At 38.5% G+C, this 27744-nt stretch overlaps 1 protein-coding gene across 2 annotated transcripts in view; it reads left to right on the top strand.

Moving 5' to 3' along the window:
- SRBD1 (S1 RNA binding domain 1) overlaps window positions 1-27744 on the top strand; it is a 203099-nt gene that overhangs the window by 9708 nt on the left and 165647 nt on the right. For both annotated transcript variants that reach the window (XM_032351862.1, XM_032351863.1), the window contains exons 4-7: window positions 10091-10456; window positions 19656-19822; window positions 23480-23597; window positions 25098-25236. In XM_032351862.1, coding sequence (XP_032207753.1) covers window positions 10091-10456; window positions 19656-19822; window positions 23480-23597; window positions 25098-25236 — 790 coding nt within the window. The remainder of the gene's footprint in view (window positions 1-10090; window positions 10457-19655; window positions 19823-23479; window positions 23598-25097; window positions 25237-27744) is intronic.

Consider the following 27744-nt stretch of genomic DNA (forward strand, 5'->3'; position numbering starts at 1 on the left):
AAAAAAAAAAAAAGAATTGGAATAGAAACTTTTTCACTTAAGAAACATTCTGGGGAGGGGCGCCTGGGTGGCTCAGTGGGTTAAAGCCTCTGCCTTCGGCTCAGGTCATGATCCCAGGGTCCTGGGATCGAGCCCCACATCGGGCTTTCTGCTCATCAGGAAGCCTGCCTCCTCCTCTCTCTCTCTCTCTGCCTGCCTCTCTGCCTACTTGTGATCTCTGTCTTTCAAATAAATAAATAAAATCTTTAAAAAAAAAAAAAAAAAAAAGAAACATTCTGGGGAGTTTTTAGAATTTCTTTCAGAATTGCCAAAATTCACACATTTTATACCTTAGCAAAAGCACATTGAGCATGTTAGAAGACTTTATTCCATTAGGTTTGGCGCTCTGCTCTGCTGTAGCCACCACCGAACAAAGTAATTGAAAACCTTATTTTGGGTAGAATGAGAATCAGTAGCCTCCTTAAAACTTTATTTTTAGCAAATACCACAGACAAAATTAATTGTTAGTCTCTTCCTCTCTATGTTGCTGGCATTTACCAACCTACTCACCACTCTGGTCACTGAAGACTTTTGCTCAGCTCCATTTCATGTCTCCTCTCTGCCACCTTCTGCTGTTGTTCTTGGTGATTTCTCCTCCACTGGGATACACTCCCTGATGCCTTGGTTCTTTGACCTCCTCATCTCCAGGGACCGTGTCGTCTTCTCTGCCTTTACCGCTCCTCTCGTGAGCTCAGCCTGAGTCTTGCCATCATCAGAAACTGTGCTATTGTCATTCCTTTCCAAGCATCCTGTGTTCGGAGCACCATCTCACCATTTCCTGTTCTCCTTGTTCACTGTTCAGGTGCCATCACGGCCACACTTTTATAGCCTTGTCACATCTCCTTGGTAGCTCTCAACCCGGGGAGCTTGAAAAAATGCCCCTGTACTAGACCATTTAAATCTGAAAAGAATTCTGAGGGTAGAGATGGGCCCAGGTCTCAGCTGTATTGTTTGCCTGAAGCTCCTCAGGTGACTTCTGTGGACAGCCAGGGCTGAGGGCTATGACCCAGTCCTTGGACTGTAGTGCTCCCCCAGATCTGTTCTATGGATCACCATCAGTCAGCCCTTTTCTTTTCTTACTTTACCTAGTCTTGACTACATAACCTCTCATTTAAACCACTTTTTATTAGTCTCACCAGTTTTGCCCTTCTTTCCTTCAGTCACACATGGCTGATCAGACCCGACACTGGGTGAGCCATTGCCTCTGCTCTGCCAGCAGAGAGCAGCTGACTCTTGCTGAAACAACCTTGACCTAATTGGTTTTCCTTTAGATTCATAATCTCAGACCTCAAAATTACACTAAAAATACCTGGTAGACCCATTTTTTTCCTCTGGCGGATTTGTTTTTCCAGTTTTTTCTTGTTTCTTAAACTTCCTAAATTCCTTTCTCTCCCTTTCAGCTGATGACATTGCTTTTACATGTTTAAAAATTCATGAAGCTCCTCATTATTTCACAACCAGGCTAGCTGTATTTGCGTTCCTTTTCTGTCCTGTTACGGTGTAGGAAATGTCATCCCCCTGTCCAGGATTAGTCCCACCACTGGGGCTGTCATTGCTGTCCCCTCTTGCTCAAGGTCTGTGTGTCTTTAGTCATTCCCTTTCTTTTCTCTCGTCAACTTTTCTTCCAGTGACTCAATTGCTACAGAGTATAAAAATGCTCTTTTAAATCTAGTTTTTAAGAAGCCTCCCTTCAACTCCTTATCCCTCTCCAGTTATCTGTGGAGCTCACACAGTACAACACAAGCCAGGGCCAAGGCCTGCTGACTGATTTGACTGGAAAAGACACAATGAGCCACTTTTTTGCTTTAGACAGTTGACTGCTTTCAGAGATGGCAAAAAGAAGAATAGTCAAATTCTTCTTGGAGTCTTGGGTTTAGTCATAGGCTACATAATAACCATGTGGAGTGTTAAGGCTGATTAAAAAAAAAAAACAGTGAGGGCAGAAGAAAATGAACTTTGATTTTTCAGTCAGCCAAAGATTCAGGTTGAACATAAGGAAGAAAAATGTTCTCATGGAGGCTTACTAAACTTGAGACAGGCTATAGAATCTCAGAAACTTCATAAAATAGAGAGATATTTCCTTATGTTTTCAATAGTTTAGATCTACCTTTTTCAAACTTTTGGTCTTTGAACCCCTTTACACTCTTAAAACTTCCTGAGGAACCCAAGGAACTTTTGGTTATTGGGTTATGATATTAATATTTACCATATAAAAATTGAAAATGAGAAATTAAAATATTAATTTTTTTAAAAACCTATTACATGTTAATGTAGCTAAATCTTATTTTAATGAAAAATAAGTATATATTTTCCCAACCAACAACAAAAAAAATTAGTGAGAAGAATGACATTGTTTATATTTTTGCAGATGTCTTTAATGTCTTATTTGACTTACTAGAATATAACTGAAATGTATAAACAAAACCTGCTTCCACACAGATATGTCTTTGCAAAAGGGAGATGCATTTTAAAAGCTTATTTGTTGCAGTACCAAAACTCAGTGAGTGGTAGTTTCTTAAAAGTTTGTTTCATTGTGAAATCTGAAACCATGTTAATGAACTTCTTGTACTCTACTACATTAAAATCCACTGGTTCATGTTATTTGAATGGGTCTTTTACCCCTGCATGATTTTGTGACATATATTGATCATTTGGAAAATACCGGTTCACTGATTTATGGAGATCTTGTAGATTTTTATCATCTTTCATTACCTGGTGTCAAAAAACCACATTTATTAGTATAACCTCCAGTCTCATCACAGTGTTGGGAAGCTGTCAAGTTCAGAGTGGGTACAATTTCCAAAATTCTAATTTTCACTTTTAAATTTACTGTTGGTTGCAAATGTCAGGTGTTTTCTTCAGGTGACAATCACAGGTCATTTCTGGAAAAGTATCCCAAGTCTGAATAACCATAGTTTGTCAGTCATTATTTCAAGTAAAAATGCCACTTTCTGGAAAAAGAAGCTGGTTCAGTTCACAACTGAAATGGGTGCATGCAAGCTTTTGTTCGAGATGACCACTGCACATCTGTATGCCTTCGCATGCAGCTGAAGTGTTCTATGTGTACTCACCATTTCAGCATGGAGTATTAAAAAGGTGTGTTTTCAAGGACTGAAACTATAAAAATCAATACTTTTATTTATTTATTTATTTATTTATTTATTTATTTATTTTAATATAGGCTCCACACTCAGTGTAGGGCTTGAACACACCACTCTGAGGTCAAGAGGCATGTTCTCTACCAACTGAGCAAGCCAGGTGCCCCTAAAAATGAGTAATTTTTAACTGCATTGTTAAGTGAAACTCACATCGTTTTACTCTAAGAGTGTGGCGGTGAAGGGAACAGTGACTGCTAGTACTGCTTGGTGCCATTGCTCTTGTACTCTCAGAGAAATGTCAACAAAAGAAGGCAGATCATGTCTTGGCCTTATTATGAAAAGAGTGCGGCCTTGTAGAGCCCCTGAAAGGCCCTGAGGACAACACTGAGAAACACTAGGTAAATCTTGCCTGAAGACTCCAGAGAGGGTACCTTTCAAGTGTCTTTATGATTGTTGACTTTTCTTATTTTCCTCTCGGTCGTTGTACTTTTTCTTCATTTCTTTGTCTACTTCCTTCTCCCTCTCCTAGAAGATAGTCTAGATACGGTAGCGGTGGTACTGATGGTGGGATCTGCAGATGTTTTCATGCTTCCTATAAGCCAAGCAACATGCTTCACGCTACGGCTGTGTGAACTTACTCAATCCTCATCACCACCCCTCGAGGCATGTGCTATTACCATCCTGATTTTATAGATGAGAAAGCCACAGCAAGAAATGTGAAGTGATTTGCTCATGGATAATAGATAGTATGTGATGGAACTGGGTTTCTAAGTTAGCAACATGATTTTGTCAGCATTTCAGAAATCAAAACATCTCTCGTGGGTGGTTTTACCTCAGCTGTGCTTGTAAGAGGGGTGTGTAAAACCAGAGAATTGATTTAATAATTAACGATTTGATATAATAATCACAAGGACATGAAATTTTTCTGACTGGTATTGTCTCTCCTCAGAGGCTGAAGTAAGTAGGCACTTAAATAAGAATCAGAGATTTACTCCATGAGCATGGATCCAGATTGGGAGAATTAGATAAATCCATTCTTTTGGATTTATTGAATGCCTCCTGTGGTCTAGGCCTTATGTTTGTCACAAGGACATCAGATGTTTTAAATGCATGAATCTAAGGTAGTGTGATGGATTCATCTCAGGAGGGCTGTCTTACCATTGCGACCAAAATACTCAGAGTCCGTTTGCTAAGCTATCCTCTTCCTCTTACATTGCTTAGAAGAATGTTGATCATATTTGCTTTTTTACAATTCCTCTTGTTCTGCCCCTCTATGGTTGCAGCCCTCTGTATGGCTGACACCTTTCTTTTACTGTATCAAGCCATTTGGATCAAGTTATTATCAACTCTTATGAACCTATGCGTCATTCTATTTTTATATCTCTGTTCTTATCCATTATGTTTCAGCTAAACATGTAATACTCAGAGGGTTTCTAATGTACATCATCTCCAGGTTAGGTGGTGGTGGGTGAGTTTAAGGATGGGGATGTTGTAGTTCAAAGTATTTTCTGTAGTCAGTAATTCTGGAAAAATACTTGATAGGAGAGAAAATTGAATTTTGACTAAAAAATAGTTTGGGAATTCTTCATTTAGTTGAGTTGGCGCCATCGACATCTATTTAGGTAACCAGAAACAGGCTAGCCTGTGAAACTGTAAACTCCATGCAGGTAGGGTCTGTTATGTTATTTATCACTCCAGTGCCAAAATGAATGCCAACTGTCATTCCTTCACACCTGAGCTATTGCGAAGGCTGGGGGTGGTGGAGAGAGTGGCTCCTGGACACTAGGTGGACTACTGTGTAGATTCCTCCTAAAAAAATGCCTGACACCACTCTGCTGTCATGCTGTGTTTTCTGTTCCTAGCGTTCTGCATGAATTGGTGGCAGGGTTAGCCTGCTGTGTTTTCTGAGTATGTGAGTGTTACTTTTTTCCCCCAAAGGGTTGACTTTTGGTTGCAAGTTTTATTTTTTATTTTTAAAAGATTTTATTCATTTATTTATTTGACAGCGGGAGAGACAGTGAAAGAGGGAATGCAAGCAGGGGAAGTGGGAGAGGGAGAAGCAGGCTTCCCACTGAGTGGGGAACCTGATGCAGGGCTCGATCCCAGGACCCTGGGATCATGACCTGAGCTGAAGGCAGATACTTAACGACTGAGCCACCCAGGCACCCCTGATTGCAAGTTTTAAATCTTGGTTTTTTTCCAGTTTCCATAAACTTATCCTTTACTCGTTTTTAAAAAATGAAACATTTTATTTCTAGATAATTATAGATTCACATGCAGTTGTAAAATATAATACAGAGATTGTATACCCTTTAATTTCTTCCAACCGTAACATTTTACAAAACTATAGTAAACTATCATAACCAGGATATTTACATTGACAAAATCTAGGGACCTTATGAAATTTCTCCAGTTTTTTTGTATTCATTTATTTGTGTATTTCTGTATGTTTAGTTCTGTACAATTTTATCACCTGTATTCATATGTGTATCCACCATCCAGAATGGTTCCATCACCACAAGCATCCCTAGTACTGCCTAGTATTTGCCTTTTTGTAGCCACACCTACCTCCCTTCGGACCCTTACCCCCATCTCTGACCCTCCAGTAATCACTAATTTTTTGGGGAATGCTAAATAAAGCATTAATCATTAATGTTATGTAAATTTTAAAGTATGTAACTTTTTGCAATTGCCTTTTTCCTCATTCAACATAATTTCCATGAGATTCTTCCACGTAATTGTGTGTATCATTAATTTTTTTTTTTTTTTTTTTTTTTTTTTTATTTCCAGCATAACAGTATTCATTATTTTTGCATCACACCCCGTGCTCCATGCAATCCGTGCCCTCTATAATACCCACCACCTGGTACCCCAACCTCCCACCCCCCGTCCCTTCAAAACCCTCAGATTGTTTTTCAGAGTCCATAGTCTCTCATGGTTCACCTCCCCTTCCAATTTCCCCCAACTCCCTTCTCCACTCTAAGTCCCCATGTCCTCCATGCTATTTGTTATGCTCCACAAATAAGTGAAACCATATGATAATTGACTCTCTCTGCTTGACTTATTTCACTCAGCATAATCTCTTCCAGTCCCGTCCATGTTGCTACAAAAGTTGGGTATTCATCCTTTCTGATGGAGGCATAATACTCTATCCCCAGGGGTACAGGTCTGTGAATCACCAGGTTTACACACTTCATAGCACTCACCAAAGCACATACCCTCCCCAATGTCCATAATCCCACCCCCTTCTCCCAAACCCCCTCCCCCAGCAACCCTCAGTTTGTTTTGTGAGATTAAAAGTCATTTATGGTTTGTCTCCCTCCCAATCCCATCTTGTTTCCTTTATTCTTCTCCTACCCACTTAAGCCCCCATGTTGCATCACCACTTCCTCATATCAAGGAGATCATATGATAGTTGTCTTTCTCTGCTTGACTTATTTCGCTAAGCATGATACGCTCTAGTTCCATCCATGTTGTTGCAAATGGCAAGATTTCATTTCTTTTGATGGCTGCATAGTATTCCATTGTGTATATATACCACATCTTCTTGATCCATTCATCTGTTGATGGACATCTAGGTTCTTTCCATAGTTTGGCTATTGTGGACATTGCTGCTATAAACATTCGGGTGCACGTGCCCCTTTGGATCACTACGTTTGTATCCTTAGGGTAAATACCCAATAGCGCAATTGCTGGGTCATAGGGCAGTTCTATTTTCAACATTTTGAGGAACCTCCATGCTGTTTTCCAGAGTGGCTGCACCAGCTTGCATTCCCACCAACAGTGTAGGAGGGTTCCCCTTTCTCCGTATCCTCGCCAGCATCTGTCATTTCCTGACTTGTTGATTTTAGCCATTCTGACTGGTGTGAGGTGATATCTCATTGTGGTTTTGATTTGTATTTCCCTGATGCCGAGTGATATGGAGCACTTTTTCATGTGTCTGTTGGCCATCTGGATGTCTTCTTTGCAGAAATGTCTGTTCATGTCCTCTGCCCATTTCTTGATTGGATTATTTGTTCTTTGGGTGTTGAGTTTGCTAAGTTCTTTATAGATTCTGGACACTAGTCCTTTATCTGATATGTCATTTGCAAATATCTTCTCCCATTCTGTCAGTTGTCTTTTGATTTTGTTAACCGTTTCCTTTGCTGTGCAAAAGCTTTTGATCTTGATGAAATCCCAATAGTTCATTTTTGCCCTTGCTTCCCTTGCCTTTTGCGTTGTTCCTAGGAAGATGTTGCTGCGGTTGAGGTCAAAGAGGTTGCTGCCTGTGTACTCCTCAAGGATTTTGATGGATTCCTTTCGCACATTGAGGTCCTTCATCCATTTTGAGTCTATTTTTGTGTGTGGTGTAAGGAAATGGTCCAATTTCATTTTTCTGCATGTGGCTGTCCAATTTTCCCAGCACCATTTATTGAAGAGGCTGTCTTTTTGCCATTGGACATTCTTTCCTGCTTTGTCGAAGATTAGTTGACCATAGAGTTGAGGGTCTATTTCTGGGCTCTCTATTCTGTTCCATTGATCTATGTGTCTGTTTTTGTGCCAGTACCATGCTGTCTTGATGACGACAGCTTTGTAATAGAGCTTGAAGTCCGGAATTGTGATGCCACCAACGTTGGCTTTCTTTTTCAATATCCCTTTGGCTATTCGAGGTCTTTTCTGGTTCCATATAAATTTTAGCATTATTTGTTCCATTTCTTTGAAAAAGATGGATGGTACTTTGATAGGAATTGCATTAAATGTGTAGATTGCTTTAGGTAGCATAGACATTTTCACAATATTTATTCTTCCAATCCAGGAGCATGGAACATTTTTCCATTTCGTTGTATCTTCCTCAATTTCTTTCATGAGTACTTTATAGTTTTCTGAGTATAGATTCTGTGTCTCTTTGGTTAGGTTTATTCCTAGGTATCTTATGGTTTTGGGTGCAATTGTAAATGGGATTGACTCCTTAATTTCTCTTTCTTCTGTCTTGCTGTTGGTGTAGAGAAATGCAACTGATTTCTGTGCATTGATTTTATATCCTGACACTTTACTGAATTCCTGTATAAGTTCTAGCAGTTTTGGAGTGGAGTCTTTTGGGTTTTCCACATATAGTATCATATCATCTGTGAAGAGTGATAATTTGACTTCTTCTTTGCCGATTTGGATGCCTTTAATTTCCTTTTGTTGTCTGATTGCTGAGGCTAGGACCTCTAGTACTATGTTGAATAGCAGTGGTGATAATGGACATCCCTGCCGTGTTCCTGACCTTAGCGGAAAAGCTTTCAGTTTTTCTCCATTGAGAATGATATTTGCGGTGGGTTTTTCATAGATGGCTTTGATGATATTGAGGTATGTGCCCTCTATCCCTACACTTTGAAGAGTTTTGATCAGGAAGGGATGCTGTACTTTGTCAAATGCTTTTTCAGCATCTATTGAGAGTATCATATGGTTCTTGTTCTTTCTTTTATTGATGTGTTGTATCACATTGACTGATTTGCGGATGTTGAACCAACCTTGCAGCCCTGGAATAAATCCCACTTGGTCGTGGTGAATAATCTTTTTAATGTACTGTTGAATCCTATTGGCTAGTATTTTGTTGAGTATTTTCGCATCTGTGTTCATCAAGGATATCGGTCTATAGCTCTCTTTTTTGGTGGGATCCTTGTCTGGTTTTGGGATCAAGGTGATGCTGGCCTCATAAAATGAGTTTGGAAGTTTTCCTTCCATTTCTATTTTTTGGAACAGTTTCAGGAGAATAGGAATTAGTTCTTCTTTAAATGTTTGGTAGAATTCCCCCGGGAAGCCGTCTGGCCCCGGGCTTTTGTTTGTTTGGAGATTTTTAATGACTGTTTCAATCTCCTTACTGGTTATGGGTCTGTTCAGGCTTTCTATTTCTTCCTGGTTCAGTTGTGGTAGTTTATATGTTTCTAGGAATGCATCCATTTCTTCCAGATTGTCAAATTTATTGGCGTAGAGTTGCTCATAGTATGTTCTTATAATAGTTTGTATTTCTTTGGTGTTAGTTGTGATCTCTCCTCTTTCATTCATGATTTTATTTATTTGGGTCCTTTCTCTTTTCTTTTTGATAAGTCGGGCCAGGGGTTTATCAATTTTATTAATTCTTTCAAAGAACCAGCTCCTAGTTTCGTTGATTTGTTCTATTGTTTTTTTGGTTTCTATTTCATTGATTTCTGCTCTTATCTTTATGATTTCTCTTCTCCTGCTGGGCTTAGGGTTTCTTTCTTGTTCTTTCTCCAGCTCCTTTAGGTGTAGGGTTAGGTTGTGTACCTGAGACCTTTCTTGTTTCTTGAGAAAGGCTTGTACCGCTATATATTTTCCTCTCAGGACTGCCTTTGTTGTGTCCCACAGATTTTGAACCGTTGTATTTTCATTATCATTTGTTTCCATGATTTTTTTCAATTCTTCTTTAATTTCCTGGTTGACCCATTCATTCTTTAGAAGGATGCTGTTTAGTCTCCATGTATTTGGGTTCTTTCCAAACTTCCTTTTGTGGTTGAGTTCTAGCTTTAGAGCATTGTGGTCTGAAAATATGCAGGGAATGATCCCAATCTTTTGATACCGGTTGAGTCCTGATTTAGGACCGAGGATGTGATCTATTCTGGAGAATGTTCCATGTGCACTAGAGAAGAATGTGTATTCTGTTGCTTTGGGATGAAATATTCTGAATATATCTGTGATGTCCATCTGGTCCAGTGTGTCGTTTAAGGCCTTTATTTCCTTGCTGATCTTTTGCTTGGATGATCTGTCCATTTCAGTGAGGGGAGTGTTAAAGTCCCCTACTATTATTGTATTATTGTTGATGTGTTTCTTTGATTTTGTTATTAATTGGTTTATATAGTTGGCTGCTCCCACGTTGGGGTGTATCAGTAATTTTTTTATTCCTGAATAATATTCCAGGATATTTAGTTTTTATCTTTTAATTTTCATGTTTTCTGTTTGTGGTTTGATAGAATAACTCTGTGGCTATTGCTGATGTTGGTTTGGAAGACAGAAAAAATAAATTGGATAGCATGAAGACTCTGAAAACAGCAAAGACAAAACGGAAGAATTCAGCTCAGTCATCTTCTGGTCAGAGGACCAAAAAGCTGAAAGTTGATGAGGAAACCGACATGGCCAATAGTACAGAGACGCCATCCACAAGCACGGTGTGGGAAAGTGTGTGCAAGAAGGAAGAGAATGAAGATGACTTTACATTTGGTCAGTCCCCTTTAAAGAAAGTGAAGACCGAAGCATGTCCTCAGGGGCAGCCTGTGAGGTTTCCAGCAAGTACCAACAGCATTAAAGAGGAGGTGGAAATGAACTGGGACATAGTACAGGTATGTGCAGTCATTTAGTTCGTGGGGTTCCTTTCTTTTTGATTAGAGTAAGAGTGGCACTGGCTAAGGAAAGGGTTGGAAATTTTCAGGTCTCAGTTTTTCTAGTGATTTCTGGAGGCTTTGGCCACTGGTTCTTTTTTTTTTTTTTAAGATTTTATTTATTTATTTGACAGAGATCACAAGTAGGCAGAGAGGCAGGCAGAGAGAGAGAGAGGAGAAAGCAGGCTCCCCGCTGAGCAGAGAGCCCAATGCGGGGCTCGATCCCAGGACCCTGGGATCATGACCTGAGCCGAAGGCAGAGGCTTTAACCCACTGAGCCACCCAGGTGCCCCTGGCCACTGGTTCTTATCCTAGGTATGCTGTTTCATTTTATAGCTCATCATCATCATCAGCTCTTGAACTAAGAGCTGTGACCTCAGGCAAGGTGGGCTTCTGCCATGGTGTTTTGGTGGACATGCACTGTATAGAGATATTGCACCAACAGACCAGGCCCTCATAAGTTCATTGTGAAGATCTTGTTTTGAACTTGGACCGTATTTCCTGATCAAAGTAGTGTGAGTGATTAGGACATTGACCATTAGTACAGCTCTAATTCTTAATGTAATATTGTAATATACTGTAAACAGGGTCTAGAAATTTCTTGGGAAAAATCTAGCTGAATTCCAACTTGAGCTGCCTTGGATTTCTTCCAGTTTCTTGTTTGGCTTTAGAGATGGCAGAGAAGACCTGAAGAGTGACTTTTAAATGGTGATTCTCAACTTCTGTCTATTCCAACATACTCCGGAGACATTTCACACTTAATTATGGTAGTGCCCCTCAGGGCAGATGCATATGACCTCCCTCTTGTCTGTATCATGGTGATTCTGATGGGTACTCCTTCCCCTTCTGTGAATTACTGCTCTAGAGCCCAGGGCCTCTGCTTGTTCCAGCTGCTACTTCTTAGTCTGGGATTAGCTGTGTGTTAACCTTTTTCTTCAGAGGAAATTTTTTCCCCCCATGGTGTCTCTTCTGTTACCTATTAGTAGAGCATCACCGCTAACTTTTAATTTTGATTTTTCTCTTCTCTGGCTGACTAAGGAGTAGAATGTTGCCTCAGAGCTTTCTTCTCATCCTTGTTCCTGAACTAAACAGTCCGAAGTTTCTTGGAGAAACAGTATATCATTGGTCTCCTTTCTGTACCATTGTTTTCTTTATTCACTTACTCACTTTATTTACTTTCTTTATTCACTTCTTTATTCACAAGGACATGGTTTTACTTTTTTTGGTTTTCTCCCTATCCCCACCCCCTACAAGGACATATTTTAAAAGAATAGTCATGGACCACCTGCATCAGATTCACCTGAAGGCTTTCTTGAAAGGCAGACCCCTTGCTTAGTTCTAGTCCAGACTCACAGGGGCAGGTGGATGTTTCCCATTTCCTTTTCTTTTCACTAAGACTTAGAAGCTGATGTCTCTACTATTGACATAAATCTGCTTCTAATCTTGGACAGGCAGCAGGAAGGAGGGAAGAACGTTTCAGAGACCAGGAAATCTCTTGAAATACAGAGATAAGTTCTTCAAGGTTAAGGGCTGCTTACCCTATGACACTTTGCTTCACACCCATCCCCTAAGCTGTGTAACAGAGAAAGAGATGAAAATGGTCTTGCCTTAGCCCATTATCTCTTAATTATAAGTGATAGAAACCTACTTCTAATGATCTAAGCAGGAAAGAGTTTATTACCAAGGACATGGGGTCTTTCAAAGAATGGAAGGGACAAAGTGTGATCAAGTCTCCCAAAGGCCTTGAACCAGAAATAGGAAAACCGTGAGGACTCGAGGAAGGCTATTTCTCAGTTTTCTCTTTCTTTTCAGTTCCAAGCATTGTTTTCTCCTCCTCCTCCTTATTGGAAGTGATTTTCTGATAGTTCAAACAGGACTGCTTTTGGGATCTGGCACTCCTTGCTTGTGAGTTGGGAGAAATGGCTGCTACAGCTGCCACCTTCCCCGGGCACCCTGACAACTAGGAAGCTCAGCATTTTCTAGATGGCTTTAGGGGTTGCCTGGGAAACTTTAAGTGTGATTTGCATTGGGGTTTTTGTGTTTAACCAGCTGCAGTCTTCATTGTCCAACATTTAGTTACTTTTTCAGACAATTCTTGTGGTGTATGTGGATTTCTTTTTCTTTCCTTTCTCATTCTTCCATAAACAGCAGAGAATAATTTTATCTTGGTACTACATTCCTGCTTCCAAACATGGTTGACAGCAGTGGCAGGTCGTAGGGGAGAGGAGACTGAGAAGAGTGAGAGTCACCAGTGCTGAGTCTGACAGTCAGGAAGGCCTTGACCCTTTGGATGAGGATTAGATTCATTGAAATGCCTTTGATATGTGTATTATCTGCCACAAAACAAAATATGTGGCCAAGTTCTTTGGGGAAATACTGAAAGATAGCTAGTTAATAAGGTACTGTCAATGGAAATTAATTATATAGAGATTATTAATCATTACCAATTGATCATGTGGGAGATGTCATTTCTGTTTCCTTCATTTTGTGTGCAGTTCCCCATATCCCCCGTCCACCATGTCATCATGATCCTTTGCTTTTTCCCTTCACGGTGTGTTTCTCAACTCTGAAAATTCAGCTGCTTTTTCAGGAACATCACCATCTTGTTTGGGGAGAGAAAACTGCATTGCCAATACTTAAGTACTTAAGTTACTTATAGACTTTATGTGTAAACATACTTTGTGTCCATTTCTAACTCAGAAACGGGGATTTCCAGATCCCTTTGAGCAGAGGCAACCTATTCTTCAGCACTTTTCCCCAAACTGCAAATGTGTGGTTGCAATCAGAAACTAATTTTCATTAAAGAACATTATATAATTATGCAAATATGATATAAATATTGTGACCTTTTTTAGAATTTGAAGAGGTGACTAGCTACAACCAGTTTTTGAGAAAATTAAATGCTTCAAAATGGTGGTTGCTATTAGAGTCTCTTTATTTTGAGGGGGCTAGGAGTAAGGAGTGGAGTAGCCACATATGTTAGTAAGGTTTGCCAGATTAGAGAGGAAGAGCAAGCCCAACTCTCTTTATTAGCCATATTTCTTTTTTTTTTTTTTTTTTTTTTTTTCTTTTTGAAAAAATTTTATTGAGGTACAATTGATGTATAACATTATGTTAGTTTCAGTGGTACAACATAATGATCCGATATCTGTGTACATTGCGAAATGATCACCTATTAGCCATATTTCTTGCAAGAGATGATGGGAAATGGTGTGGGTGATGAAGACCAGGGGATGACAAAATTAGGGAAAGAAGTGGGACTGCGAGGAGGTGAGTGTGTCTGAGTTGGCTTTCTCACTGCACTTCTGCATGTAAGCACACACCATCCATTAGGTTACCTGTTTGTTCCAGGAGGGATTAAGTGAAACAATTGCATTAGCTCTTTTTGTTTTTATGATTTAGCCAGTATTTGTTATGGGCTTTAAAACACATCTTTTTTTTTATGATTTTATTTATTTGTCAGAAAGAGAGAGCGAGCACACAAGCAGGGGGAGAGGCAGGCAGAGAGAGAAGCAGGCTCCCCGCTGAGCAGGGAGCCTCATGATGTGCGACTCAATCCAAGTCTCTGGGATCATGACCTGAGCCTAAGGCAGACACTTAACCAACTGAGCCACTTAGACGTCCCCCCAAAAATCTATTTTTTTTTAAAGATTTTTTTAAATTTATTTGATGGAGAGAGAGAGATCCCAGGTAGGCAGAGCAGCAGGCAGAGAGTGGGGGGAAGCAGGCTCCCCGCTGAGCAGAGAGCCCAATGCGGGGCTTGATCCCAGGACCCTGGGATCATGACCTGAGCCGAAGGCAGTGGCTTAACCCACTGAGCCACCCAGGCGCCCCCAAAAATCTATTTTTGAAGTATATATACTTCTACTTTGAAGTATATATACTATTTTGGAGTACATATAGCTTATTAATGTTCAAAGTTAACAAGCTTCCAGGTGAAAAAACAGAACCTGATCAGCACCCTATAATCCCCTTTATATGGTTTTCCAGTCTCCTGTCCCCTTTCCTTTAACCACTCGTTTAACTTCTAACAGCATAGTTTTTCCGTTTGCAGTCTTTAAGGAAGATTCTGTGTGTGATAAGGTAAGTAATATAATAAAATAAATAGGCATGGGTAAAGAGAACAGTAGGAATCAAAAACTTTTGAGAGGGGTGCCTGGGTGGCTCAGTGTGTTAAAGCCTCTGCCTTCGGCTCAGGTCATGATCCCAGGGTCCTGGGATCGAGCCCCACATCGATCTGTCAAATAAATAAATAAAATCTTAAAAAAAAAAAAAACTTTTGAGAAAGGAGGTGTCGAACTGCTGATTGGGGAATGATTTTGAGTAGAGAGTTCTCTCAGTTCTACTCATTAGAGTAGAATTTAATTTTTTTTGACTGTCTTTTTTTTTTTAAGATTTTATTTATTTATTTGACAGACAGAGATCACAAGTAGGCAGAGAATCAGGCAGAGAGAGAGGAGGGAAGCAGGCTCCCTGCCGAGCAGAGAGCCCAACGCAGGGCTCGATCCCAGGACCCTGGGATCACAACCTGAGCAGAAGGCAGAGGCTTTAACCCACTGAGCCACCCAGGTGCCCCGAATTTAATTTAATTTTAGTTCTTTTAAAATATAGATGCTGCCAGGATGATTAAGGCTATAGTTTGTTGATACTCAGATACTTTCTTTTTTTAACTGAGGGAATAGGAATATAGATTAGAGGAGTAAATCTCAGGACACTTTGGAAGAAGTCCATTTTGTTGCAAGTTTTAGACACCAGAGGGCAGTATGAAGGCATTATGTTTTATCTGCAGTGGGATTCAGGAAGAGAGTGAGGTTACTAACTTACATTTTTGCCTGAAAAAAAAAATCATCTTGCTTTGCACACAAACCAAATTTTTGAAAAGGTATTGTAGCTTGTGGGCCTTTGGGCAATTTACTTAACTTTTAGGGTCTCAGTTTTTCTATCAATAAAATGGGAGTAATAATAACCTAGGCTTATATAATTTGAGTTAATACTGAATATGTGAAAGTGTGAAACACAGTAAGCTCTATACAAGTGTTAGCTTCAAACAACAGTCACAACAAGTACCTCTCTTATTTAAGTGTTAGGGTTGAAAAAAGTCTTGAGACTGCCTTCCTTTTTACTTTACTCTCATTCCTTACCAGTTAACTGCAAATGTTATTAAAGTAATAAATGAAAATCATTTAAAAGTGAAAACTGTAGTAGTTCTCTGCCTTACTCTTACACATCCCTAAAGTTTGATCTCTGCTTTTAACTGTTTTAGTTATGTCTTTGTTGTTTGCCTCATCGCTGCAGAATTAGATGTTTCTACCTCCCATGTGCTCTTGAAACAATCTATGTGCTTCTGCAAGAGTACAGATCACAATATAATTTAGCTACTTGTCTTTCTTCTTTCTAGCTTGTAAGCTTCTTGGAAAGAGGGACTTGGCATTTTACGTTTTGTTTTCACTGGCTTGGTATGGTTATTGGCATATAATATAAGCTATATTGGCATATAATGTGTCAAATAAACATTTGACTAAATTAAGACAAGGAATTGGATGATCTGGAGACCCCAAAGTATAGACTGCTTATATGGGGTTTTGTTGTCTTCACTTTCAAGGAGCAAATCTACATAAGTAGCAGCGTACACTCCCTTAACATATATGATGCTTCTGGATTTGTTAGGACCATGTATGACCCAGATGTGGACCTTGGGCTATGTTTGAGCCCCTTTCAGTTAACAATAGCTGAGGTAGTTTAGGATAGTGGGAACCAATGGGTTTCTATAACAATCACACAGTTCCAAAATGTTGAGCATTTTGATCATTTTCATTTTTCATATCTCTTTTACAATCTGGCTTGTCTTTCAAGGGCCAGTTGAAATGCTACCCCTGTAAGAAACCTTCCTTGATTACCCCTGCGGGACCTTTCTCTTCCCTGAAAACAGTGTATCACTGGCACATCCTGTTTTATTTGTATTTATTTGCATTAACATTTACCTTCCCTTCTAGATTGTTTATTCCTGTAAGACACTGCAATTTGGAACCACACTTAGGAAGATATTTTAAAACTATGCCACGGTGGTTGAACTTTTACCAGTATGTAGATAAAAGTTATTGGAGCTTCTGTTCAGAAGAAGAAAAAGAGAAAAAATACCTGATTTATTATATCTGTGTTTTAGAAACATAATCAGCAGTAATGCGGAGAGGCTGGGTGGAAAGCATGGAAAACAGAACTGCTCTGTGGTTCTGATAAAAAATGATATTAGCAGAAAGGGAACTTGAAAGGAAAGAACAGACATTTTAGAAATCAGTTTGCTTCTTTAATGATAATTTATATGGTCATGATAGGGAACTCACAGTGATACTGAGGACATCGACTAGAATGCTTTTTGGTTGCCGTAAGAGAAAACCCATCTCAAACTAGCTTACACAATGAAGGTGATTTCTTGACCTCTGTAACAGGAAAAGTTTGATCAGTGCACTGAAGCAGTCTTTCCATGATTCTCTTAGTACTGCCATTCTCAGCTTTAAGAGTCTATGTGTACAAACCGTGTTTCTCTAGAAGAAACTGTACCTGGGTCCAGAGTTTCAACCCAAACCTTGAGCTTCGTGCTGACTGGGCCAATCTTTCTGGCCACACTCTGGCTGTTATATATAAAAGAGTTGGATACTGAAAAAAATGCTGTGGAGGTAGAGTTCAGGCTAAGTTCTCTCAAGGTGCATAGCTAATACATAGTGGGAAGGTGGTGTTGGAGGAGATAGCCATAATATTCCTGAGAATTTCTGTTGTAGAAGACGATGTTAGTTGGAATAAGAAATAGGAAGAGGTACAGGTTTGAGAAAATACTAATGAGTCTGATTTTGTAGGGGTCAGGGAAAATAACAAGCAAGAGCAGCATTTCTGGATGAGAGAGCAACTTCAGAAGGTCTCTAAAGAGAGGAACAACTGGGCTTGCTCTAGGAACTAAGAGAAAGTCATTGGGACTGGCTTCTTCTTCTTCTTTTTTTAAAATTTTATTTATTTAACTGACAGCACAAGCAGGGGGAGCAGCAGTGGGAGAGGGAGAATCAGACTCCCCACTGTGCAGAGTTCAGTGTGGGGCTCAATCCCAGGACGCCTGGATCATGACCTGAGCTGAAGGCAGATGCTTAACCAACTGAGCCACCCAGGCCACCCTCACTGGGTCAGCCTTCTAATGAGGGGAGGATTAGATAAGATGAGTTTGGCAGTAGGCTGATGTCTTTTGGGTCATGGTAAGGAGTTTAGATTCTAAGTGCAGTGGAAAATCATTGAAAGGTTTTAACTAGTTAAGTGACATGATTCAGTATACATTTTATCTTTTTTTTTTTTTTAAGATTTATTTATTTGAGAGAATGCACACACGTGTGCGTGCAGGCGGGATGGGGGGAGGGGCAGCGAGGGAGGGGGACAAAGCCAGAACCTTAGGCAGACTTACCGCTGAGCATGGAGCCCGATGGGCATGGAGCATGGGGCCCGAGCTCAGTCCCAAGATCCTAAATCATGACCTGAGCTGAAATCAAGGGTTGTAACCCACTGAGCCACATAAGCACCCCCCAATATACATTTTAAAAAGATAATTCTTGTTGATTCATGGAGACTGGAATAGATGGGATTGGAATGGGTGCAAGAATAGTTACAGGCTGTTGAGTAATCCTGGCTTGAACTAGACAGGTGTGGGGAGGAAGAAATGAAGAACAGTAATAGACTACAGAAATATTTTGTAGTTAGAGTTAATTAGATCTTATGGTAGAGCGGATTAAGAGTTGAAGGAAACAAAAGGATTAGACTCTTAGTTTTGTGGCTTGAATTGCTTTTTGGACTTAATAAGGGGGAAAACTGGAGAAGGAATAAGTCTGAGAGGGAGATCACTTTGCAAAGCCAAGTTTGAGATGCCCATTATGTTTTCAAGAGAATATCGCAGGTAGTTGTCAAAATTAGTCTGGAGCTCATGTGGAAGAGAGCCAGGGCTGGAGATGTCAAATTGGCGTTCTCACTCATCAGAGAGGTGGTATTAATGCATCAAAACGTGGGAAGATGTGGGCCTCAGGATTTGAGATGGCCAGGAGAATGAGTACCCTCCCTTGATAATCTCTGGATTTCAGCTTCTTATTTCATCTGTAGTTTTGAAATTCATCCTGTTTTATATATTGACTTGATTTTGTTAATTAATTGATTCTGATAATTCTTGAGTAACTTTTCCGGGTTTTTTTCCCCCTTCCAATTTTGGCTGATCATGGGTATCAGAATTGAAATAATAATAAAATTTATGTCTTTTGTGCTGTACTTGAAAAATCTGCTTAGGTTTTGAGATCAGTTACTGAAATTGCCTTTCCTTCTTTCTCTTCTTCAGGCTGACTTCTCTAAACTTTTCTGCGTATGTGTACGTTCTCCTGAAACCTATAGATTTGCTTTTTTAAAAATTAATTATTTTAAATATGCAGTATATGTGTATGATATGAAAATTGTAAGATACAGAAAAGTTTTCCTACCCTTACTCATCCAATACTTTTCTGAAAGTAAGCCATGTTGCTAGGTCTCGTGAGTCATTCCGTATCACTTCACATAAGATTAGTTGCATGGTATTCATTCTACTCTTATCATATCATGATTTATTTACCAGTTTCCTAGTATAGACTTAGGTTTTTGCTGACTTTTATTATGCTGGAAAAGGTTCTTCAAAAGATACCACTATAAATAGTATAATTTTCTAGGAGTATGAATATACCACGATAAGTTCCAGAGTGGAATTGCTGGGTCAAAGAGTTTATGCATTATAAATCTTGATAAATACTGCCAACTTGTTCTTCCTGCAGAGGTTATACCATTGCGCTTTCTCACTAGCAGTGAGACAGCACAGTGTCATGTGTTGACACATGTCAACACAATGAGTTACCAGTTCCTTGATCTTTGCTGCTAATCTTGAGAGGTGAAAAATGAGTCTTATTGAGTCCTGTAGAATTTGAATGATTACAGAGTGGCTTTGATTGGATTTTACTGAATTAATGAAATGATGGTTTTATGATTGTTAGTACATGTATGTATTTTTTCAGACCACCACAAGTGTTCCTAAGTGACTGAAGAACATTATTTGATTATATTTGAACCATACATTATCATATAAATGTTTAAATCACTAAGTATCCTTAATTTGCAGGTTTTATCTGAGAGAACTAATATTGAACTTTGGGTTTGTGCCAACATTATTCGTCTCTTTAATGATGATAACACAATTCCCTTCATTATACGGTATCGAAAAGAGCTTATTAATAACCTCGATGCTGATTCCTTGAGAGAAGTTCGACAAACCTTGGAGGAGCTCCGGTAAGAAACCTGGGAAGGGAGGAGGCTACTATGAGTGGAAAGAGGCCTTGTGAGCCAGTGAGGAGAAACAGTGAGGAAGTGAATGACAGCATATTTCAACAGTCCCATTGTTTTGTCTTCTTGAATTATTGTAATTGAATGTAGTCGCCTTGTGACAGAGGACGTCAGGTTCATTTTACTTCTTTAGGTGTGTACAGAGTCCCTCTGCTGGAGCATTTATGAATAGCTTGGGCACACATGAGCAGGAAGGAGGTTTGCCTTAAGTGTGTGCTTAAGAGTTTGACCTTCATATTCTCTCATAGAAATAGTTGTGTGTAATGGCAAAGGAAGGAAACAGAAACAGAATCTTCAATAGCTTATATAAAACTGTCCTCTTAATACTATGAAGTCCCTAAATGGTGAGGTTTTTTTGGCAGTATAGAGTTTGGTGGCAAATATGTATATTTCCTTTTTCTGATCTTTTAAAGAGCATGGTAATTTGGTATTAGTGGGTTTTAAGTTTTGTATAGCTGTAGAATGAAAAGCATCCCTTAAAAAATTATACTTCTAGACTTACTGTAATGACTCAGAAATAAGCATGCAAAGACTATAAGATTAACTGTATTTTTCGGTAGAGTTTATTTAAACATTCTTCACCGTTCATGCATTTATTGCCTGTCTCCTACATGCCAAGCACTGTGTTGTTAATGTGTGTGTTCTTCAACTCTACGACAAGGATCTGATAAAAATGGGATAGAATCTTACCTTCAAGCCATTCTAAAAGTGCTAAAAGTTATTTTTTACAAGCAGCCTAATAATCTTCTTGGGTGGGAGGAACCTGCATGTCACTAGCATTTCTATACCTTTTGTTGAAGTTCTTTTAGTGCCAGGAGGATTAAAATGCTAATAGGTGGAGAGTTACATTTTCTTGAAAGGCAAAATCAATTAGCCAGCCCAGAAGTAAATGACTAGCTAATCAAGTGGTTTCAGATTTAAGTCTTCCAGGCCCAAGTTAGTATAATAAAGCATCAAGGGATACAAACTAGAGATCCTGAGAGGGGAAGAATCTACTCCAGCCGATGACTGACATGTGGGCTTCACACAGTTTGCCAGCTTGTCCTATCCTCCGCCCACCCCACCAAGAACCTAGTAATCTGAGTTTTTATATAAAAATTTTCAGGGCCAGGTGAAACCATCTACAGGCCACATGTAGAAGGCCAGTAGTTTACAAATTGTGAAGTAAACTTTGTTTGGTTGAAGGCAAGATAGTGAAGAAAATCTGAGAATTTGGGGACCTGAAATTGAGGAAAGTATCACAAACAAGTATAGTTTACTTTAAAAATTAAAGGTATTCTAATAATTTTTGGTTGTATGGGGGACAAATAGAAGCTTTATGTCAAGATTACTATTACTTCTTTTCCTATTTAAAAAAAAAAAACATTTCAGAAGTGTTCATTCCCTGGGTATCTGTTAGTAGTGAAATACTTCAAATATTAGTGGAGGATATTTCTCTGAGTAAGTGGGGGCATTGACTGGGTCTTGGAAGATGTTTGTATACCATGCAGAGATTTGGAAATGGGATATGGTCTCTATTTTTTTCTTAAGCTCAACGTTTTCTATAACTAGAGTATTGATTTTCAATCTGTTAATTGCTATCTGTAAAGGAGCAGGGAAACTAATGTAGTGGGTCATTACCACTTTAACAAAAATTAGATAGAGAATAGAAAATGTAAGAGTGTGATTTATGTAGTAAAAGTAAATATTGTTTCCTGAAAATATTTACCATATGTTTATTTAACTATTGTATATATTTATATTATGTTTCTGTAACTTTATCTAAAATTATTTATATGTATATGTGTAGTAGGTTGCAAGGTGAAAAATTTTTTACTGAGGGTCACTGTTAAAAATGTGAATAACAAAGGTTGATTATATATAGTAGGAAAAGCTTCCTATTTTCTCTAAAGATGTCTTTCCTCTTCCATATGTGCAATCCAGTAGGACACTGGCCTTTTGTCAAAATAACCCTGGTGGGCTTCAGCCCTTGAAAACAGTCTTAGGCTACCAGGAATGTAAAAGATACAGAGGCTGTAATCTAAGTACTGCATATGCTTCCTATTTAATTGACAATCTTTTTTTTTTTTTTTCTTTTTTGTAAGTAGATTTTTTTCCTATCAATCATTTCTAATAATCTATATTTTCATCTAACTTTTTCCCATCATTTTAGCATTTCCAATTAGGCAGATGCTGTAAGTAGTAACAGGTATCAAAATAAGATGAGAGGCATTAGATATAACAATAGGATTTGTATTCATAGTACAAAATCATCATAAAGTGGTGGTATGACTGTGCCCTTGCTCCTGCCTATGCATTGATTCCTGGCATCAGCTTTTCTTTCTGAAATCCTGGCTCTCTCCATTGGAGAATGGTATTTTGAAACCAGGTATCGGTGCTCGGTTTGCTGGTCCTGAGTGGTGATACCCAGTAGCAATGAGCACATCTAGCACCCATAACTTGGTTTCTGTATACTAGTCACCTGATTCCAGGGCTGGGGCAAGGAAAGTAAAAGCCTGGAGTATTGGGTGCCAGAGAATAAGGAAGTGCTCAAAGAAAGATGGGGATATGTCAGAAGAACACAGAAACTAGCCTGGAGGGGTTACTTCTGGTCAAATTCAGAATAATTGAGCATCAAAATAAGTGTTCATAATGGATCATAACCATTAAATTAAAAACCCTGAGTTTGTGGTGATATAAATAAATCAGCAAGTAAATTGAAAGTTTAATAAGGAGTGGGATAAAAAATAGTTTTATAGTACCTTTCCAAAAAATACTTAATTATAAAGAAATAAAGTGGCTGCATAATGGAGAAACCCACAGACACTATCAGATGATCTAAGGTGATTAGTAATGTACAAGTGAAAACCATTTGCCCCCTAAAGGATACAGTGATAAGAACATGGCATTACTTCTGTAACATCAGAGAAACTCAAAACTAGGACGTTCTACAAAATAACTGGCCTGTAACATCTGAAGTATCAAAGCTTTGAAAATCAAAGGGACACAGGTACTGTTTCAGCTTGAAGGAGACCATAGACACATGGCAATTACACACAATCCACTCTTAACAGAATTTGCTTTCAAGGACATTAAAGAAACAGTTGGTAAAACTTGGGTGAGATCTGCAGATTAGAATGTAATAATACATAATAATAATTCATTAATACAATAATGAATACAATAATTCATTACCTCATTTTTTTTAAATTTTTTTTTTTTTTAAAGATTTTATTTATTTATTTGACAGAGAGAGATCACGAGTAGGCAGAGAGGCAGGCAGAGAGAGAGAGGAGGAAGCAGGCTCCTGCTGAGCAGAGAGCCCGATGCGGGACTCGATCCCAGGACCCCGAGATCATGACCCGAGCCGAAGGCAGCGGCCCAACCCACTGAGCCACCCAGGCGCCCTCATTACCTCATTTTGATGGCTATATTATGTAAGAGGAGATTCTTGTTTATAGAAAATATACACTAAAATATTTGGGTAATGGTAACTTATTCTTAAATGGCTAGGAGGAGAAAAAATGTTTTTATCTTACCTACAACATTCCTGTAAGTTTGAGATAGCTCAAAAGGAAGTTTTGACACATAAGTCTTGTATATTACAAAAGTTTTTATTTCCAGGGCTGTTGCAAAGAAGGTTCATAGTACAATCCAAAAAATTAAGAAGGAGGGAAAGATGTCTGAGTGCTTGTTAAAAGCCTTGCTGAACTGTAAAACTTTTGAAGAACTAGAACATGTGGTAAGGAACTCTTTTAATCTTTTTTTTTTTTTAAGATTTTATTTATTTATTTGACAGACAGACAGCAAAAGAGGGAACGCAAGCAGGAGTAGGAGAGGGAGAAGCAGGCTTTCTGCTAAGCAGAGAGCCTGATGCAGGGTTCAATCCCAGGACGGTGGGATCATGACCTGAGATGAAGGCAGGAGCTTAACGACTGAGCCACCCAGGGTCCAGGGAACCCTTTTAATATACATATATATATATATATATTTTTTTTAAGATTATTTATTTATTTATTTGAGAGATAGAGATCACAAGTAGGCAGAGAGGCAGGCAGAGAGAGAGAAGAGAGAAGGGGAAACAGGCTTGCTGCTGAGCAGAGTGCCCAAGGCGTGGCTCGATCCCAGGACCCTGAGATCATGACCTGAGCCAAAGGCAGAGGCTTAACCCACTGAGCCACCCAGGTGCTCCTCTTTTAATCTTTTAATATAATACCTATCTAATTATATTATGATTTCAATCTTTTTATAGTTAAATAAGATCTGAAAATAGAAAGCTAAAGTCATCAGCCATCATTATTTAATTCAATAAAGTGCTTATTCAATAAATATCTATCAAATGCTTTTTTGTATGGTTTGCTAAGATAAATAATACAGACTTCTTGTCTCCAGGGCATTCCCAGTTGAGTGGGGAGACAAAGGAGTGTAGGTTATGGAATTGAGAATCCTAAAGGAGTGTGCTCAGCTGGAGTCCTAGCTGTGACGGTCTTCAGCATGTAGTTGGTCTTTAAAACCATGAGAATGGAAGATTTCACTCGGGGAGAGTTTGTGGATAACCAAGTCAGGATAGAGCATTGAGGAACACTAACTTTTGAAGCATGGGTGGAGGAAGGGAGAACTGAAGAAGGAGACATGGAAAGAATGGTTAGGGAAGTAGGAGGAGAATCAGGAGTAATGACACCATGAAAGATTATAGGGAAGAGAGTCTGAGAAAAAGGTAATCATCATTTGTTAAGTAAATAAATGTAGTGGGATATTTGGCAAGATAAGGACTGAAAAATGTATATTTGGTAAGTAGGGGATCATTGTGCCGCTTTTGGATACTGCTTTCAGCAAGGTATGAGGAAAGAAGCCGAATGGCTCAAGTTGAGGAGTGAATGTGTGTTAAGAAGTAGAAACATTATGTGTCGGTGGCTATTAGCTATTAGAGGAGCTCCCTTGGGTTGAGGAGAGGGCCTTCTAGTCCTTATAATCCAAGCAGAATTTTTAAGGTGAGTGAATACAAACAAATGACTAATGTGAAGTGAATAGAAAAGTGTAAAGAATCAGATAAGGAATGACCATCTTTGTATAGCTGGTAGTCTCTGGTTAGTATTAATTCATCTCTGAAGGGAGAGGAAAGAGTTGAGAAAAGGATGTCTTTAGCATTCTCATCATGTCTGCTAATTTTGTGTTTTAATTTTGACTTGCTTTTTAAACTGAATGATATGGTATGTTTTCTGACTTTTTTTTTTCCTTCTAGTCAGCTCCATATAAAACTGGGAGCAAAGGCACAAAAGCCCAAAGAGCTAAGCAGTTGGGATTAGAAGGAGCAGCCAAGACACTGCTTGAGAATCCAGGGGAGCTCAATCTGCTATCTTACATTAGACCCAATGTGAAAGGTACCAGCTTTACTTCAAGAGATTATTCTTGTTTCTTTCTCTTTTTCCTTTTTTAATTTGAAAACTATGTAAAAAAAATTGTTTCATTATGTAATGACTATACAAAAGAGTATTATAGCACATAAGGAATAAATAGCTCTAATAAAATAAACCCCTATATACCTCCTGCCACCATTCCGCTTCCTCTTTTGATGAAGTGCCTGTTCTAGTCTTTTGCCCATTTTTATTGTGTTGTTTCTCTTTTTTTAAATTAATTTATAAGTACTTTTTAAGATAGTCTTTCTGTTATATGTATTACAGATCTTTTCTCCCAGTATGTAACTTCTTTTCACTTTCTTTTTGCTGCCTATTAAATAAACAGAAAATAGGTCTTAATTTTACTAGTTAGTTTATTAATCTTTTTAATTTTGCTAATCTTTTCTCTAAGATACTTGCTTTTTTTTTTCCTTTTTAGAGAAATTGCTTCATTTCCCAAGGTTTTAAAGAATGCCCTATGTTGTCTTGTAAAACTTTGATTCTTTCTAAAAATTTATTTAATTATAAAAGTCATCTACTTTTTAAAAAGAATTTCAACAATTCTGACATAATTATTATAAAGTGAAGTTCTATTTCCACACTTCTACTCTCCAGGAGTAAAGGGTCCTTTTTCTGAAATGTATCTTCCTAACCTTTTGTGTATGTATGCATAAGAATAAAAGTGAGTTGGAAAGAGTAGGGGAGAGAGAATTTCTAAGAGAAACCCATGGAAAGTGACTACTGATACATGTCAAAATACATTGGTTTTATTGACAAAATAAGCCCTAGAGCGAGAGCTCTTTGAGAAAGACTGGCTTTTTATAGGAGTGCTCTGACAGGATAGGATGGATGGGGAGATTGGTGCTCTCCTAAGTACTATGCTCATTCTAATTTCTTTAGCCTTCCGTTTATTCTTTTGGCTAGGAGAACTAAGTGTCTATAGGGGGCAGTATCTGATAAGAATATCCACATTCTGTACTACACTGTAGAGAATGCTAGCATATTATAACCTGCTTTCATTTTAAACTATTCAGCAATGTGAGTTTGCAATTAAAAGATTAAGGATGAGTGTCTAAAAATACAAATGTCTGTTCATATACAAATACACTCATCTTAATATTTGTTTTGAAAATGGCATTAATTAAAAGAAAAAGCACAGAAGTATTGAATTTAGAGATGGATTGAAATGAGTAAAACTCAAGTTTGTTTAATTTTTTAATGTCTGTTTTTAATTGGATTTTCAAATGATGCAATTTTAATGTTTTACTAGTGGCTGAGACTGTAAAGCCACGCATTAAGGTCAGCCACAGTGGGGACTTTCTTGCCCAGTAATAGTATGTTTTCTTAGAATCAAATATTGGAGTTTTCAGAATATCAGATACACAAAGGTTTATTGTCTGTTTTTACTCTTTTATGATTGATTTCCTTTCCTTTCCACCTCCTTTTGTACAAAGTTTTCCTTAGTTTGCACACATACTGAGTTCCTACTGGGTAGGTTTGATAACTCTGCCTCTTTAAGGCATGGCTGTATATAGTGATGCTCATGAACTACATGGTGATGGACACTTGGTGGTACTTCTGATAATGGGGCTCCATCAGGGCTCAGTGCAGTTACGGAAGTACTAGCACATATATTGAACTTTCTGTTTACTTTATTCCCTCCTCCTTTTACTCTGATCATAAATGTCGAAGAATTACAATTAATTCCAAACAAGTTAGATACTGGTTTTTAAGTTTGTTTGGATTGTCTTTTCTTTTCTCTGTCCCTTCATTGCTTGGGCTATACACATACTCATGATCATCCTCAATTCTCTTAGTTTTCTAAAGAAATATTTTTTATCATTCCTGTCATGTCTCAAAGAAATGTTTAAGAAACCAGCTCTTTCACTGTAAAGTGGAGGACACTTCTTACTTGCCACAGACCAATAAGAACTTGGTCTGAATCAAAAAGATACACATGTCACAAATGGACTATAACCTAGAATTTTCAGAATATCTCCATGTTGTTTAGAAGGAGGAGTAGCTGATTGCTCTGTATCCTTACTGCAATTAAAGTGAAAAGAAGTGTTTGCCCTTCAATTTTTATTACAGTTGTGGAGCTTTGAAGAAACTGGCTGGGAAGTTTTTACTACAACAAAGGAGATATGATTTTCTGCTTCTTTTATCCTTATTTTCTCCTGATTTCATTGAGGTTCTAAACTTTTTGAACTCTTATTATTTTCGGCTATCTTAAGCCCCAATGACCAATTCTGTGTGATGGAAAAAGATGCTTATTCAAACATACAAGATTCTTCCCATTCCTTTCTCTTCCTAGTTGGGACTGAGAGGGAGGTAATATAATTTGGATGAGCTACCCAAGTGACTCTGATCATTTCTACCTCCCATTAGGAACCTCTGCTCTAGAGGTAGCTCAAGATACCTCCCCAGAAGTGGTTATTTGTTTTCTTTTGAACTTTAGTGGGTATCAGAATGATCTGGAATGCTCTGCAAAAC

The sequence above is a fragment of the Mustela erminea genome, chromosome 7, assembly GCF_009829155.1.
Source record: "Mustela erminea isolate mMusErm1 chromosome 7, mMusErm1.Pri, whole genome shotgun sequence".
NCBI classification, from domain to species: Eukaryota; Metazoa; Chordata; class Mammalia; order Carnivora; family Mustelidae; genus Mustela; species Mustela erminea.